The sequence below is a fragment of the Haliotis rubra genome, unplaced genomic scaffold (genome assembly GCF_003918875.1).
Source record: "Haliotis rubra isolate DU_JTF1 unplaced genomic scaffold, ASM391887v1 Scf156, whole genome shotgun sequence".
In the NCBI taxonomy this organism is placed as follows: domain Eukaryota; kingdom Metazoa; phylum Mollusca; class Gastropoda; order Lepetellida; family Haliotidae; genus Haliotis; species Haliotis rubra.
This window is the reverse complement of record NW_025765514.1, coordinates 209,057-228,048: the sequence shown is the minus strand read 5'-3', so window position 1 is coordinate 228,048 and position 18,992 is coordinate 209,057. Positions and strand designations below refer to the sequence as shown.

Here is an 18,992-nt window from a genome sequence, read left to right as displayed (position 1 = left end):
TTTCAATGTGCAGTGTAACAGTCTGAGCGGGCAACCACCCTTACATCCTGATCAAAAAGGGGGCACAACTCTACATGGCAACACATCATGTGACATGTCCTGCTTTGTCTTAGCCAAATCCTAGTCTTTGAAAGGAAATTTGAAAAACAACAGAATTGATTTTTTTAGTGGATAACAGCTTCTTTATCTTAAAAAATAATAAATGTTATCCATCAAAACTGTCATGGAAACACTAAACAACCGTAGTTGTGGCTTGTTTATGACCGAAATTGCATCAGTATTACAGGTTTGTGATGGAAGTCTGTATATAATCAACACTTGACGAATGGCTGAACAAAGTCAGTGAACCTGACCACATTATCCCACTAGTCGCTTTATGACAAGCATGGGCTTCTGAGACTCTAACGTGGATCTTCAGGTAACAGCTTCAGAACATTCAACAGATTATTATATACCACAAAAGACACATTTGAATGCCAACCTTTTCCTCCGAGTATTCAAATTACAATGAAAACAACAGTTACTAAAATAAGAATTTATTGAACATTGCCAAAACGTAAAATGGAAAACTCACATTGATGTTCATGTATAATGTATCAGATATGGTAATTATCATTGTGTACAGAGATGAATAATTGAATCCCTGTGTCAGCACAGTACAACAACGTAGCTTGTGTGAATGGCCTACTAAGCTTAGTATTAAATCTAACCCTTTTCCTTACTTGTCAGATCAGTTTGCTTTATATAACAACGAAACAAACAATTACTGCACTCCAGCTTACATTTTCCCATTGAAAGCTTTTCTCTAGTTTCTTGCCCCTGGAAATAAACATTGTTGTGTCGGTTCATGCACAACTTTCAAACAAAGTCAAACAAACAAGCATATGTCACCAGTGCCAGATGGCATTCTGAGAGCAATAGGTAGTTTATCATTGGTGTAAAATGTTAAAGGTCACATGCAACCAAAACATCAAACATAATTAAAACACAATTATCACTTATTCATGACATATAATATACATTGCTTGTTATGAAAAAACATATAAACAATATTATAAGCGTACAATCGCACATCAAAAGTGCAATATTGTGTACTTGGGTTTACTTCCCAAGAAACGAAGCAGCCGGGATAACGAACCCAGTCAGAGCGGGTGGGTGTGCACTCAAGTGTAACGGCTGGTTCATTTGCAGATGCCCTCACGGTTCATTGTGTGTGTGTATATAGAGATGTTGGGTTTTGTAAATACATGCTCATTTTTTGTGTATAACATTTTGCAATCAACAGACATCATAACATGTCATGTGTTCAAGTATCACACCTGCCTGTCTGTGTAATTACATAATGTGACAGAGACCGAACTCGGGCCATAAATCAATGCGTTGTGTTTATGGTGTATAGCCTGATTGGTGTTAAGTTCAAATTGCATGTGGTCAGTGATCGCAGTTGTGTATTGAATATTGTCATTAGCAGACAGGCAGGCAGACACACAGGTGTCAATAAAACAAAACATTGAGTTTTGTTTGTGACAACGACATATCTATATCACAGTTAGAAATTCTGTCAACGCTAAATAATGACCTTTCCTCTAAGTATCGAACTGAGAAAGTGACTCGGTAAGAAGAACGTGTGGTGAAATAGACAAATGAAATTATATAAACAGTTTATTTACTGTCATAACATATAAAAAGCTCGCGCCTGTGAGATATCAACAAAACATTAGGAAAACAGCTCACACCAAAGCCTTCACCGAGTATTCACGGGACAGCCCGCTTCCAAGTTGCGCGAACCTATTTCACTGCGCACGTGCTATGAGCGCAGCCCAGCTGTTGAAACCAGTTTTCCCCGGAAAAGTCGGGGGAAAATTAGTGAATCGTTTGAACTCCGATTTCGCGCGGTCTTTTTTCATCGCGTTATTTTTCAACTTTATAACTTTAATTTGCATTTTTGATGATTTGTTTCGGTAAGTCCATACCGAAAGGTATCAGAATCCGCAAAGTTGTGTTTTACGTTGCATGTGGCCTTTAAGGATTTTGGGCTCTTCCATTAAAAGGTTACAGGTGAAATACCTAATGGTTCCTTGAATACCATCAATACTATAAATGTATATAATCGCATTTAGCGTTAACCGCTAAATTGTGTTATTGTTGGCGTCGCATACTTTGTTTATAAACATGACCTTGGCACGCGCAGCTGCAAACATTACGTCAACAGATGACGTCATCAGTTTCTACGTCATCACACCACGCGACAGATAACGGTGAGTTACCTCACTTCTCGCGTCACCACCGAACTCGCCTGTCGCGCACAGCTATTAACCCGCCCTCCCTCCCCGTGCTCACTTGTTCACGGTATCTGATTGAGTGTACATTGCAGTCTAGGAAATTTAATATGTATACATTGTACCTTTTATTCACTGTTCATGAATTAAAACGTCATGGTGTGTATGGCCTGTTTGAGGTGAGAAGTTCTCAATCGCTATGCTGCTGGTTGTCCGCTTTCACAGCGGAAACCCCATAATCATAATTCCAGCCTGCTTTACAGTAGGTGGAAATTATTCGCTCGCTATGCTCACCTCGTCTGCTTGGTCACAGCGGAGAGGTGATTGTGTAATATGCTCTCGCTGCTACTTCTCACCCCTGTATAGCCATCACACATACTGGCCACTACTTCCCAAAACAAATATGTTCCTTTTCATTTATAACGCTAGTCCAGCAATAACTACTATTTCATATAGATCTGGGTCCAAGCTGTTTCAAAGTGATGAATGTCTGATTGTAGTGTTTTTAAACCTACCAAAGCAAGCATAACAAACAAGCACATTAACAACTAACAATAATCCATTCCTGCAAATGTTGTCCAAGACAAACAAACCACGTCACCAAACAAATAAATGATCTAACAAAAGAGGAGTGAGTTGTGCAACGTGGACCAAGGAAGCCCAAAGTAAGAGTATGCACGAGTACATGTGGAAAGAAGTAAGATATGACAGGGCAGGCACCTCACAAGTGAGCATCACACCAGGCTCTCAGACAATTGTAGCATTGCCCCGCCTGATCGACATTAGCTTTAAATGTATCCTTCAGCCAGGCTTTGAAACGATCCGCATCTTTGCTCAACATCAGGAACTTGCCCAGAACATGATACGCCTGGAAAAACATAAAACAATAAATCAATGGAGGTGAAAAGGAGTCTAATGTTGCTTTCAAGTAACAGATTATCAACACTAAGCCAGTTGTTTTAGTGCTACCAACTGAGAGAGAGCATGCTGCAGTTTAGCATGCAGACCCTCACGGTAAGAATATCAGTGTTTACCTATATCACATATACTTGTCAATAACCATTGATACTACATAGCTAATTCACTGCAACGGAAATGCTCATAGGATTAAATGTATCAACTGTGCCTGTAGGTCTATATAGGTATATACACATAAATTATTCGCAGTGTTAAAAGTTATTTTGACATGGACTTGTTTTGATAATCTTGTAAATGATTCTTTTGAATCTGAATCAGAGAAAGAGAGTGTTAAAATGGTCAAAGAAACTTAATTAAGCATTTGCTGTTCGAACTGCATGACATTTGCAAAAAGCATGACATATTTAACAAAGGTGGCCAGTAATATTCACTTTAAAAGGCAAGACAATCAGACGCTTATTGTTTCCACTCAGTGAAATCTTAAGAAGTGCAGAAGTCAGAAAAACACCTTTGTTCATCATTCTAGAAGACGTCAACATGCCACGCTTTGGGGAAAATGACTACAAGCATGCTTCCTTTATGACCTCGCAGCATGATCAACGTCCATGGAAACACTATTTGGCACTTATGGGGATGTTTTCGGCAACACAGTCAAGTTATAGACTGTCCCTGTAGTCGTCAGCCACAGTAACAGCCACAGTTTTCCTCTGGCTCGTCCAGGCCATAGGAAAACTTGAAAGGGGAAGTGTACACGAAAAAACACATAATCCCTTAAGTGAAACAAAATGGGAATTGTATATTTATATACTTATCCTATCTCATGGTATGCGCCTCTTTCTTCTTCGACCATGTGTGGAAACGTGCTATAGCTAAGTTGACTCGAATCTTTCTGGCCTCTAACCACCTGACCGCTGCCCCCACTCCGATATCGGCACCTGTCAATCATCTCTATAAGCGTGCAGATCGTCCTGGTTGATCACATGACGTCCTGTGCCTCTCATTCTCGTCTTGGAGCTTCCAGTAATCTGAGATGTGGGGCAGGTCGGGTGGGCATTCGCGTGAGATAGCATAAGTATATAAATATACAATTTATAGTTAAAATTTCCAAATTTTTAAACTTATCCTATCTCACGGTATGCATTATCACACGGTTGGCAGGTGGGCCGCAGATTACCCTGTCTGTTCTACAACCGTGAGGACGCATAGCACAAGAAGGCCAGAAGAAAGCACCAACTCCCGATATGCTCCAACTCCAACTTGTGATGGGTTGCTTCAGATAACCCCTTGGCTTAAACAGCACAAAACTCTAGGGAGTGGTCGCTCGCGAATTAATGTGGTTTTCAGCCGCAACTTTTGACAAGCAAAAGGACGCAGTTTGGCAAGTAGGCCCCGCCACCCCGCGATTTATCAGGTGACCCCAGTATTCTGGCCAGTCCCTGCTTCGAAACTACCCCCCACAGACACACGCTGGAAGGCAGTGAAAGAGGGAATAGCCCAGTTGCTCAACGAGTTTAACGTTCAGTACCAATCTCCCCAACTTACCAAAGGTGAGAAAGGACTTAGGAGCAGAATGCTTCGAGAACCATGTAGGCAATCGGAAATCAACACTTCACTGACGTAATTGCTCAGAGAGTAGAGGTCAGTAAGCGGAGTGTCGAACATCTCTGCATGTAGCACAAGACTGGCCTCACAGTCTATCAAGTCATAACTTATGACAGTGCAGACACGCCCTAATTCCATAGGTGAGAACTAAACCCAAGAGAAAAAAAGTACCAAGATATGGATTACATTTATATCTTTTATTATGTACAGAGCAAAACCGACCAAAGAAGTATTGCTTTATCTGCGAAACACGGGTTGATGACAACTGCTGTGCTGGGACCAAAGGACCAAACTGATGCAGACCTTCCACATCTGTATTCGAGAGATCCCGAAGGATTGTGCGAGGCAAAGACGGTATCCGACTTCCAAAAACAAACCTCCATGATGGACTGGATGGAACATTTCCTATGAAGCGCCATGGTGGAAGCCAGAGCCCAGGTCTCATAAGGGTTCGGCGTCGTAGGTGGAGGAATGTCTGCAAAGGCATATGCACGCAGGATCGTAGATTTCATCCAAAACGCCAAGGTAGTACAGGAGACTTCCGAGGCGGAGGCAGTGGATAACGGGATGAATAGTCTCTTGCGCAACCTGCAGCAGTCCTGAGAGGCAGCTAGGTAAATCCATAATGCTTGAACCGGGCGTAAGGAAAGATCTTCAGTGTCATCTGGACCCAGGACAGTAGACAGCAATCAGATCGACAGATCGTGAAAGTGCGATCCGTCTGTCCTGGCAATTGATTTTTGGCAAGAAAATCCAATCGCAAACAAAGGAACACCTTAGCATGTCTAGACCTTTCAAATCTCACCCAAGAGACGTCAAGCGTGTGCAACTCGGAAATACGGGCAGTTGTCGCTAAGGCCAACAGAACAAAGATCTTGAAAGTGACATGATCAAAATCCTTCTCCTCTAAGGGCTCATAATCTGCTGATGAAAGGTGATTGAGTACAACGGAAAGATCCAAAAGGTGGAGGCCGGAACTTCTGGGACTGATCAGCACGTTTGTAAGATCTGAGGAGAGACTGGAGCTCAGGGACAGTGGATACCCTCGCACGCAATAACTGTGTTTAGGGCAGTCAGGTAGGTAGGCAGCATAGAACCTTTAAGCTTGTTAGAGGTTCGAAGATGCTGAAGATATTCTGCCACCATCTGTGGTGATGCCATAGTGGGTGATGTTATGACCTTCATCCTGCAATACGCTTCAAAATATGTTCTTACACTTATCATCATAAAGTGACCTAGTGGAGGTACGGCCCGCAGTAATGGCAGTAGCAACACCCTTCCAATATCCCTTAGCCGTTAGTGATTTATGTAAATGCGCCAAACGTGAAGATGGAGTGTGAGCGGAGACCAATGTTGGAATGTGGATGAACGAGTAGATCTTGAAGATCTATGAACCAACTCCTGGCTGGCCAATAAGGTGGGACCAAAAGCAGTGTCATCCGCTGAGTCGTGTGCAGTTTCAGGAGTAGGCGTGGAAGAAAGGCCAATGGCAGAAATGCGTATGCATCCCATGAGATGGCTAGAACGTAGTGGTCCCAAGCCAGAGGGTCCGGAATTGGAGATACGAACAGCGGCAGCTGATGGTTGAAACGAGTGGCGAATAGATCCACTGTCGGATTCGTCAACGGAAGGCAAACGGTCTGGAACACTTGAGGGTGTAATTTCCACTCTGTCAAGGATGGACGATTCACCCGGGACAGAGAGTCTCTGATGACATTCTTCACCCCTGGAATATGATTGGCTTGTACTGAGATGTTGAGGGTGTCTATCAAGTCGAAGAACTACTGTGTCCATTGTTAGAAGTTGCGGAGACCCCGTTGACCCCATCCGATTGATGCTGCTGCATTGTCCGAACGGACCATGAGAGACAATGATCGTAGAATCGCTTGCCAGTGATTGATCGCAAGAATCACCACCCTGAGCTCTAACACGTTGATGTGGCAAGCGTGATCTGCGAAACCACTGCCTGGCCACTTGCTGATCTAGGTGAGCCCCCCAGCCGTGTAGAGAGGCGTCTACATACAGGTAGTGAGAAGGGATGAACGGCCTTCACGGAACGGAAAGCAAACTCTGCCGCAAACATTCAAATTTTCCATCCACCACAAGAGAAGGGGGTGGAGCTCCGGAGCCAGAGAGATCAGAGCAAGCGGGTTGCCCACTCTGATGTGAGGAGCCAGAAATAGTTATAAAGGCCGGAGTTGCAATTGACCTCGACGCGTCAACGCCTGAGCTGACGTCAACAGGCTCAGTAGCTCCTGCCATTGACGAAGTGTCCTGGGTTGTGACAACGCAAGGGGAACCAGGCGCTGTATCTTGCAGAAGCGATCCCTCGGAACAAACAGTTTGTTGACAGTGTTGAACACTGCACCGATAAATTGCAGACAGCGCGTATGGACTAGTTCCGACTTCTGCAAGTTGACCAACCAGACTAACTGGCAAAGTAGCTTCATCGTGTACTGCATTTGTCGAAGTAGAAGGCCACGATTGGACTGGGCCTGGATGCAGTCGTCGATGTTAGCTTAAAAATATCCCTTGCGATGTAGGAAACTGGTTATAGGCATCATCACCTATGTAAACAGCCATGTGGCCGAAGAAATTCCAAACGGGAGAACACGCCACTGATAGTGGGTGCCCTCGAAGACAAACCGAAGGAACTTGCGATGAGCCGGAAAAATGGGGATGTGAAGGTACGCATCCTCGAGGTCGAGACTGTCCATGTAGTCTCCCGGCTTTATGATCATTTTGAGAAAAGCCACCGACACCATACTGAAGTGAGGCGGAGAAACATTTTGTTGAAAACCTTCATATTGAAAATTAGTCTCAACTTAGTCTCTTTCTTTGGCACCAGAAAGATTGGAGAATAGAACCCCGGGTGGGTCGGAGCCAGGCCCAGGGACTCGATCGCAAGTTTCTGGAGGAGAGTGTCGATCGAGGAGCATAGAACAGCCATCTGGGCTGTGCTCCGGCAGCAAAGTTAGAGTAGGATTGCCGATAACAGGCAGTTGGAACCCCCTTGAAAGTGTGGAAAGGACGCCGTTGCCGCAAGCAATTCTCGACTTGTAATCGTTGGAATTTCAACAACTCCACTGACACCTGTAAATGGGCGTCCTGCCCCACTCTAGTGGCAACGTCTCTGATAGCTCCATTGAAGAGAGACTTGCCCGACCATGGTTGGCAAAGGAAATCAGTTCGAAATCTATCCTCCCATGAGGACAAATGAAGGGGCCCCCTTCGCCACATCGCCGTGATGTAGGAGAAGAAATGGGCCAACTGATCCAGAATGGTCTGAAATTGCTATTGTAATAACACCATCGACGCCCGAATATACGCCTGTTGATGAGAAGTCTCATGGGAAACAGACATGGCAACTGCTTCAGTAGTCGTTAAGACCATATTGAGGGGAGCCATAATCTTCCTGATGGCAACATCCAAATGCAGTATCCTCGATCCTCCACCAAGAATGGTGAGTAAGCTCACTGTTTCGATCCCAACAACACAATATCATCATCCACCGGAGGGGAGACAATAATCGAACAAAAACGAAGCACATGGGAGGACGCTAAACTAAAGCGAGGGGCTGCAAAACCATCCTTCACCTTCCTCAGGTTGTCAAACGCCTCATCCAGAAAAGCAGCCAGTTGAGAGATGCAAGGACACAGCGGAAACGTGATGGAGTCAAAATCACCTGTCTTCATGTCAAAAACAAGACAACCAGTCTGAAGGCGAACTACTACGCTGAAGACGTAAACTATCCACACCAACAACTGAGGCGTGTCCACCGCGTCGATACTAACATCCGAAGATGAAGTACCATCTGAGGTGAGACAAGGTGTAACCGAATGCTGTACTTCCTCCACATGTTGAACTGGGGCAGTCGGGTGACCAGATGGATGAGTAGGCGCAGAAGGCTCTGGAGCCTGCTGACGCAAAGTCGAAGCAACAGCCTGCACAATGGCATCAAAGTCAATATGTTGCGAAGCAGAAACATCAGATGCCGGGTTCCATGGAACCGGTAAAATAGGCCTCGATGTACAATCCAAAGTAGGTGGTAAAAAGGAACCATGGGCAGGCATGGAAGGGTGCTGTGAAACTTCACCAAAAGAAGTCAAACTCCCTGTAGATTGAGGCAAATTCCCATGTTGAAAAGCCGAATGTGAAGCATGCGACCCAAACGCCGCTGTAGGTGGTAACTGAGAACCCACTGAACTAATTTCAAGAGAGACAACAGTGGAGTTCATCGAAAAAGGCGCTTAAGAAACAAGTGGTGTAGTAAGGGTCGCACTCGGGACACACAGGACACCAGGAACAAGCGTTGAATAAGATACAAGCGCTGACGTATTGAGGGCAAGGGCTGCACTGAGTGTACAAGGAACCAACGCTGATCCCAGAACAGTTGTAGAAAGCATCGAACCAAGAGCGCTAGAAGTAAGCGCTGAATCAGAAAGAGACGGCCCTATGAACGAAAGCGCTGAACTGGAACCAAGCGGCGCTCTGAATGAAAGCGCTGAACTGGAATCTAGCAGCACTCTAAATGACAGCGCTGAACTGGGGATCAAGCGGCACTCTGAATGAGAGCACTGAACTGGGATCAAATGCCCCTCTGGAGGCAAACGACACATTGGAATAAAGTGGTGGTACATGACCAAAAGGTACAGTATTTAGGATGGAAGTAGGAAAAAAACACACTAGAAGTCATCGGCAAAGTCGGAGGAATCACAGGAGGATGAGAAAGCGCCAACCCAGTATGATCCACTGTACCAGAAGAAAGCGTCACACTCGACACAAGGGTTGCATGGGTAACAGACGTAGATGCAACCACCGAGGTGGAAAGCGCCGAACTGACAGCAAGCGACGCTTGGGAGAATATGTCGGGTAACACACCAAGCGCCACACTAGAAACAACCATCGAAGGAACATCAGCATGCTGGGGCACAGTAACTACAGATGAGGGACGGGACTGAACAACAGTTGAAGAAAGCAATACCACCCTAGGTAGTGATGACTCTTCTGCAGTGACAGGGCTAGACGTATGCGGACGGAAGAACCAGTCTTCATTTGGAGACGGGGATTTAGAACGTCTAACCGCTATTTTCTTACACCGGTGCGTCTTCGATCGTTTAGATGAAGAGGGACCCTCAGATGGTCTACAACGGTCCCTGTCTGACATGCGTCTCAAAGCTACCCGACGATATTCCGAGAATGCATCGTCGTCAAGATCAGCACAAATAGTGCAGCGATGAGACCAATCACAGCGGCCTACACAGTCCACACAAAGTGCATGCGGATCTGTCGCCGTGAAATTGCTGTTACACTTGTCAATATTTACGCTTCTTGGAAACATTCCTGTTAGATTTACCCATGGTACTTTATTGACCATCACAATTGCCGAGCTAACACACGTCCACACGGTGTGGCGACAAGAAAGAGAATGACAGGCACAGGACGATCTGCACCCTTATAGGGATGATTGACAGGTGCCGATATCGGAGTGGGGGCAGCGGTCAGGTGGTTAGAGGCCAGAAAGATTCGAGTCAACTTAGCTATAGCACGTTTCCACACATGGTCGAAGAAGAAGAAGCGAGGTGCATACCGTGAGATGGGATAAGTTTAAAAATATAGAGTTTAATGGCGTCATGTATTCGTTTTAAAGTTGGGCACCATTGACGTCATTTGCAAGGGACATAAGCCATGGTGTGTTTATTGTGGACATAGAACTCTCGGTAAATGTGAAACATATGAATCGATATAATTGAACGAGTTAATTAGTTACTTCTGAAATATGTACTGTTTTGGCCATGAGACTGCTTAACAAACATTTTTACGCAGAAAATGTTAATTTTCCTGTAAACTTGCCCTTTAAGATGGATTCAAACCATTCACCTCCAACCCTTACAGTCTGTACCATGCCACAGAGGTGTATCATGCCTGCCAACAAATGGTACAGATACGAGAACAGTTTCTTGACGTCTGCGTTACCTGTGCAAGATGGCAGATGGCAAATTCTGACGCCAGACTGTTGACGCTTAAGTCTCCAGTGGAGCAGACAACACTTGCTGTGGGGAGCATGTGACATGAGGAGAGTTCTCGTCTCTGTCACGTTTCACAATGTGAATGTGTTACCTTGACTGACAAGATCACGTCATTTGTCACCCGATGGACACATAAATGATGAAATGGAGCCACATTTGTGACATGATCCGAATCCTCCAACAATGCTGCAGGAACTGGAATGGAATTTCAGCAACGTCAAGTAGCCTCGATCAGCTGAAGTAGCCAGGCCTGCATCAATGCACAAGGTGGACGCACTCGTTACTGACCACGTGACCTTGCTTGTGAGCCCCCTTTTGTCTTGTGCATGTGCCAGGTACACTGTTCTTCTGTTGAATGTTGCCATAACTTGAAACAGTTGTGTTTCCATGTCATAAGAAAATATTTGCGGTAGTAAAAGTTTAATGCTGATTATGTTTGTTGTATGAGTGTCACACTAACTGTTGCCTTTGCGTATATTCATTAATGAGTAAAAAATTTATCAGAATATCCTGATACTTTTTGGTCAGTACATATAAATTATTTTCAGCAATGTCAGTTATGTCTGGTTCTTCAGTCTACTGAAATGTAAGACATCGTAAAGTGTAATCTCACCCTTCTAAACCCCGCTTCTCTGAGTCTTTCACCAAGAACCTCTCCTATTCCTGGTAGGGAAGTTGCGAGCTTATCTCCCATTGGCTCTGACATAAAGTCCCGGTTTTTTAGTTTCGGACGACATCCTCTCATCAGACTTTTACTGGAAAAAAATAATTATTTGTTTTCTTGTCATTCCTTATTAAAAATTGAAATAATAACCTTCACATTCTTTTCACAAGACATGTTACATTTGATACTATCTATGCTAGTGAGGAATATCTTTTCATTGTTACGAAATGCATTGTTACGTCTTGGAATTGATATTGTGCTGATGCTTGTGGTTAGTATGCCACAGTGAAATGTCTGACCAGCTGATCCACACTCTTGGATCAGACCAAACCTGTGACCAGCTGATCCATTGATATTCTGACCAAAGATCCACACTGTTGGGGTGTGATGCCACAGTGAACCATGTCTGACCAGCTGATCCACACTGTCGGGATCCACACGTGTGTGCGATACCACAGTGAACCATGTCTGACCAGCTGATCCACACTGTCGGGGTGTGATGCCACAGTGGACAGTGGACCAGCTGATCCACACCCAGTGAACTGATCTGACCAGCTGATCCACACTGTCGGGGTGTGATGCCACAGTGAACCATGTCTGACCAGCTGATCCACACTGTCGGGGTGTGATGCCACAGTGAACCATGTCTGACCAGCTGATCCACACTGTCGGGGTGTGTACATGTCTGACCAGCTCCACAGTGGACCATCCACACTGTCGGGGTGTGATACCACAGTGACCATCCACACTCTCGCTGATCCACACTGTCGGGGTGTAATTCCACAGGGTGCGATGCCACAGTGAACCATGTCTGACCAGCTGATCCACACTGTCGGGGTGCGATACTACAGTGAACCACGTATGACCAGCTGATCCATGAAGTCCCCTCTTACTACTACAACCAACTCGGGTTCTAACACCAGAATCCTTGAAAGGTAAAATATTATCGGATACAACACTCAGCATCAGTCGCCCTACACCTTGACAAGTGAGTAGCCGGTCTCTCATAGTCCCTAAACCATATTATTTTCCCTAAAGTTCAGCCCACTCAATAATGCAAAAGCCCAATATAAAGCAAGTCTTGATTAACCGCAGCGTCAGAATCTCCCAGCTTACTGGGGCTTCTTTTCGGTTATGTGTTTCTTTCAAAGTAATGTTTTCAGAGATTAAGCCTTAGTTTTTTGTTTTCTGGAAGGATTGATTTTCAACAGAAAACTCCATTTTGGTTTTGGAAAACATGGGGATAATTATCATCTTCCAAGCACTTTTGGGAACAGACCATCCCACAACAAGAATATCAAATTCTAAGCATTGCTAATCGTGCTAATATAGACAATGATCCTGTGTCATTCTTCAATATACTCTAAAATACCCTTTTCATAATTTAGAATACTAAAAAGTGAATTTCGATGCTGTGATATTTCTGTAGATAAACTTGAGGTATGTGTTAGATGATATGGTAGATGTATGTTTTTGTTGTAGCTGTCCACATTACGTGCTCCTGGACATATACTCTTAAAAAAAGTAGGGGAACTTCATTTTTCATTTACGCTTGGTAAAAGTGACAGACCGGAGTAACCTTCAGTAACCCATGCTTGTCGTAAAAGGCGACTAACGGGATCGGGTGGCCAGGCTCGCTGACTTGGTTGACATCGTATCCCAATTGCGCAGATCGATGCTCGCTCATTATTATCATATCAATGATAATCATGAATGTTCCCTCTGACCATAGTTGTTTGTACAGTAAGCGCTCTTGAAAGATGATTGGTGTATGACGTGAAATTTGCATGTGTACGATTTTCAAACAAAAACTAGAAACACTAACTGTGTGATTCAAGATGATTGTTAAAATTAATGGTCTACAGTTGGGCTCTCACGAGCACTCGGGTACTCGCATTCTCTTCCCACAGAGGTTACTTGTCACATCTTCCTACAAGATATGACAAGTAACCTCTGTGGGAAGAGAATGGGGTACTCGGGGCAGTCCGACATTGAATGGACTCGCAGGGGAGATAACTCTAAACGTCTCACGCAATCAAGATGGATGATCTTGAGATAAAATCCAATGTCTGACGCATTTTTATCTTGATTTAGTGGCCAAAATCCCCAAAACGAAATCCCGTCTTTGTGGTGATTCCTTTAGTTACGCAGGTAGTGGAACAAGTTCAATGCGCACGCATTTGTCCTGTAAGCACCCGCAAATAAGCACTGTAGACAGAAAACCAGATCAACAAGCAACGCTGGGGCAGTTTGGTAATTTTGTTAGCAAAAGTCGCAAGCCTGTTGACAGGAAATGTATGAAGGTATTACGCAAAAAGCAATGCTTATGGGCGTTAAGGATATGCAACCATTAAACCTTGTTAAAGGGGATGGGTTCAGGGATTTCAGTGAAGCATTGAACCCAAATTACCCCATGTACCGCGATTACCTCAGACCCGTGTGTCCATCAGTAACCGCGTCGTAAAGGCGACTATGCTTGTCGTACGACTAACGGGATCGGGTGGTCAGACTCGCTGACTACACTCGGTTCCCATGAATGTGGTCACTGGATGTCTGGTCCAGATTATTTACAGACCGCCGCCATATAGCTGGAATATTGCCGAGAGAACATAATGTCAGTACTAATGTCAAAAAAATGGTACCTGCCGTTGCCCTAACTAAGGACATGTGGACAAGCGTAGCCACTCACGGCTATATTACTGTCACTGCCCACTATAGTCCGTTTAAATTGGGTTTAGATGAGAACGATGAATTTGCAAATATCTCGAAATAGTGGTAAGTCAACAAAACATAAATAAGGCACATGGTCCTAAAACCTCTCTACCCAACAGGATCTGAAATCTGACGTTTTTTGATCGATCACGGAAAAAGTTGTTTAAGAAACCATCATGTAATATTGTGCTATTTTCACGTTTCACACCGAGGGGTGACAAACGGCTGATGGAACAGCACCAGCACACATTCCTGAATGTGCACTCAGCACAGCCAGGTGAGATGACCCCAGTCGTTCTTACCCAGCGTATTTCAGTGTTAAATATTCGTCAATTAACACATACATACGCATTCAACCGAGACCTAACTCCTGAAATAGTTAAAGTTTTAATCACAATAAATACCATTGACGTGCGTGATCTCCATTCAGCAGAGTTCCGGAAGAAGAAATACAGTGTAGTGTTATTCAATAAATGCTTAGTCTTTAGTTTGAAACCAAAACGTTTCACTATAAGAAATCTCAAATTTACATGAATCCAGTTTTACATATTTTATTCTTAAGTTCCATAGTCGATTCATCTTTACAAGATATCCAATGCAGCACCAATCAATGAATGCTTTGTCTAAATATCTTCCAGCTTGCTCACGTATTTTGCCGCAATTTAACCATGATTAAAATTAATTGATTGTAGATGCAAGAACACAACTCCAAAACTCGCATCGACAGGGATTTATTAAAGTTACGATTTTCGGCAGTCGTTGACAAGTCATTGGCTCATTATCGTTGACATGACTCGGTCCATCGATGAGGTTTAAGAAACTAAAAGAAACAAAATGATTCTTTTAGCTAATACATTAATTACAGCATTTAAATAAAACTTTTCTGAATTTTCAAATATAGGATTTCATGATTATCAAATATAGCTATTCAAAATTGTTAGGTAAAACGTTTGAAGATTCAATAGCAGCTTTCTATCAAAATATACAATAATAATGGTCAAAATATTCCAAATGATAACTCCAACAACATATACTATTCAAATGTCATATAAAGTTATACAATGTAAGATTAAAAGTACTCACATTTGTGTTGCAATACAGAGAGGTTTGCAGACAGCCAAGTGACCATGTGGATAGCATAGTGAATCAGCCTTTGCATGAAGATTTTGTGCAAGGGTTAGGTCATGTGACCATCAATAATGAAAGTGAGGCTATATATTTACTGATTAAATTTACAAAAGTTTTTGCTATTACGCTGGATTTGAACCCTAGCACTTTGGATCACAAGTCTAATTCGTTAACCACTAGGCCACCGTACAAGACACTCATTCATGCCTGGTTTAACAATGCTGAACATTACTGAATATAACATAACTTGTAGTTAGCATTAACATTGATTATGTGGCTTATCGTCTAGGTGAATGTTTAAAAGTTGCTAATAGGTGAGGTGAGGTGAAATTGGGTTTAACGTCGTGCTTGAGAATATTTCGCTCATATGACGAAAGTAACTAATATGTCATAACTGCAACGACATATTAATATTAGATAATCTTAAAAGCACAGTCAAACTTATAACCAAGAGGAAAGAGAAGTATATTAATTGGCTTCTACGTCATCATATTACAGCATTTACAGGCGTAATAAGGTATCACCGGTCCAGCTCATGAATATTAATCACATTATTGATCGCGTAGTAACTGGGTCACAGTGATACTTACGCTGCCTTCACATGCTGTTTGCAATAATAAAAGGGTGACATTGAATATCAATTGCTTTATTCAAGAACGTTTAGATTCATGTTGCATTATTCGTAGTTGGAACAGTCACGTGTATGCTTGCATGTTGGTTTTAGATAAGCATCCAAATTGTCGGGTAGTCGGGTCCGAGTCAGGTTTGACCTCTCCAGTACTCGAGTCCCAAATTTTGGACTCGAGAGAGCCCTAGTCCACAGTGATTGATCGACCTTCTGGAAAACCGTCAAAATCAAGAATGACACCCCATGCACGTGTATGGGGCTACTGTGTTGTGCACGTGCATCCCATGCGTTGAGAATAGGGATGGTGATAAAGAGACATGGTGGTTCGTTCATAAGGTGTCTGTCTTGGAAAAGTTTATTAACGCTTATACTTCCTATCCAACTTGAAAGTTCAGGTTCCGTTTCATTTTTTAAGCGTGTACTTGGGAGAACGGATTGTAATTTCAGACGTGTTGGCCTGTTGATGGTTTAGTTTCATCATCCGTGCAAATATCACCTTTCTATATAAGTGATATAACTGCAACTTTAAAAACATGTTCATCTGGTTTTTAATAACAAGGTGAAGATTACTGGTATTGGCTCATATTCTTTCTTAGTCAGCCCCATAAGCAGGGGCATATATCCCAGATCATATCCAATAGTCCATGATTACTTCCAGGGTGGCTTCTACAAAATAACGACATTTTACTGTCTCGGATTGACAGGCTAGCGTTCATTTCTGTCCCAGGCAATATAACAGATACAAAAGTGCATGTATCATATATTCTTCGTCATACAGTGTATAGTGCTCTTTGATCAGGACCACCTGGATTTGTCATTCACTAAAATTTCTACCCGAATGATTTTGATCCAATACTATTAATTTGAATTTTGAATCAGAACATTATCATAATATTATCGCATTTTTCCTCTCCCATGTCTGTTGACATTTGAAAGATTTCGCACATAATTTTCAACTTTCGATATCGTTGAAGGAGACAAGTCGACTGAAAGGTGATAGATATACCAGGTATGACCGAGTGGTCAGCTCCTGATAACGTTTAGGGTTAGGGAAATGCGCAACAGTGGAGCAAAACAAGGAAATATTCACCGGACTCGTGATTTGTTAGGTTGTTGAATCATCAGTGGGTGGTGATGTCGCAAACAATACAGTTTGACTGGCTTCCGGACTACTGCGAAAATGACGAGCCTGCGATCATGCCATATCATTTTGTCAAATCGTTGGAAGAAAGAGGAGATTATGTATCATTAAGCAATAACTTAAACGGACTTTCTGAAAAATACATGTTCCTCGCCCTAACTGATTGCTTGTTGTCGTATTAGCATATCTTACCTTTTACTTGGTTTGATGGCCACAGACGCAGATACACACATCCGGGTGCTTGGGTAATTTAGGAAGGCTTTGCGCAAGCTCAAAAATAGCTCAGGTGTCAGATTTCAAGTGATTGTGCTATACGGAGACAATGTTCAGCCAACGTTCAGTCACGTGTTCTGTGGGGTGTCCTTGAAATAAAACCCAGTCATCAGTGCATTGAAGAAGATATTTTATCGTGCTACTGTACCACACATAATATGATCTGACAAAGGTTTCGATTTGGATAATAAGAAAGTAAGATCCTTCTTGAAAAGATGAAATGTCTCTTATTATGTTACACGAAAAGAAACCGCCATATGCCGAGACAGTGATTAGAACTGTGAAGGTAGCTATGTACAGATATTTCACTTACAAGCCGACGTATCATTATATGGATGTACTGCAGGACCTCGTAAAAGACTATAACACCCCCTTCTGATATTAATAAAAACAAACGAAGCTTTCGTATGGGAAGAACAATACACTAAACGCCAAAAAGAAACGTTACCTCTACACATTTATGAATTACTTAAAAACTATCAAACATATGTTAGAAGGTATTAGTTTACAAGAAAGCTTAACAGCACAGCTTTATGCAAATCACGAAAAGAATTCTCAAATGCATTTATATTTAGGTGAAATGCATCCTTTTCATCCTTTTTTTGTCCTATTTTCGTCCGTGCCGAAATAAACCAATAACAGTGATTTAGATGTCCAAAAGGAGGGTTGAAATAGAATTCTGGTTTGAGACAACGATAAACCATTAAAGTCACCATTATTCAACTATTAAAGCAAGAAACAGATGTTGTAGAGTGTGTAATATTGTAAAGTAACCATTCCTATGATTTCAGTCTTTTAAAACATTTTCTGCTTATTTGCATTGGTGAAAACAAGTGAAACGTGTCTTTGATATTGTGAAAAAAATGTTTAGGAACATCTAAAATTATCTTTGTTGACATTTTTGCTTGCAAAGTAACATTTTTCCTTTTTCTGTTTACACATAGCAATATCAATCGCCAAAACGCAGCAATATTCAAGCAGTATTTGCATTCATTTTACATGTAGAATGATTCTATAGGGTATAAAGAGAGCCTAGAATGCATGCTATGATACACAAGTACGGACCGCCTCCATGGTGTAGTGGTTAGAGCGTCCGCCCGGAGAGCGGAAGGTCGCGGGTTCAATCCCCGACCGCGTCATACCAAAAGACGTTAAAATATGGTACTTGTTGGTCAATATAGAACAAATTTTATGGATAACAACTTCTTTTTATTCGTGAGTGCGACGTTTCGATACAGATTCTTGTACCGTTGTCAAGCACAATGGAACATGAAGACTGACTGACTGACTGAGTTTGGTTTTACACCGCTTTTAGCAATATTCCAGCAACATCACGGCGGGGGACACAAGAAATGGGCTTCACACATTGTACCCATGTGGGGATTCGAACCCGGGTCTTCGGCGTGACGAGCCAACGCTTTAACCACTAGGCTACCCCATCGCCCCGGAACATGAAGAAGGGGGAAGTATATATATACTGGATGTAACAATGTAACAAAGAAAACAACATAATTAACATAATTGGCTAGGCAGAAAGCTGATGAAGCCAGAGAGTAGACAAAGGACAGGCGTTGAAGCCAATGATGTACAAATAATAATGAGATGTTTATACAGCAGA

The 18,992-nt window shown here is 42.8% G+C and overlaps 1 protein-coding gene across 1 annotated transcript; it reads right to left on the bottom strand.

Annotated features, from left to right (window-relative positions):
* Nucleotides 1-2,721: 2,721 nt before the first annotated feature.
* LOC124270922 (barrier-to-autointegration factor-like) lies at nt 2,722-17,365 on the bottom strand. Its single transcript, XM_046705987.1, has 3 exons — nt 17,294-17,365; nt 11,442-11,583; nt 2,722-3,147 (listed from the first exon to the last, which is right to left on the bottom strand). The coding sequence occupies exons 1-3, from the start codon at nt 17,332-17,334 to the stop codon at nt 3,001-3,003; spliced, it is 330 nt and encodes a 109-aa protein (XP_046561943.1). The 5' UTR covers nt 17,335-17,365; the 3' UTR covers nt 2,722-3,000.
* Nucleotides 17,366-18,992: the final 1,627 nt, after the last annotated feature.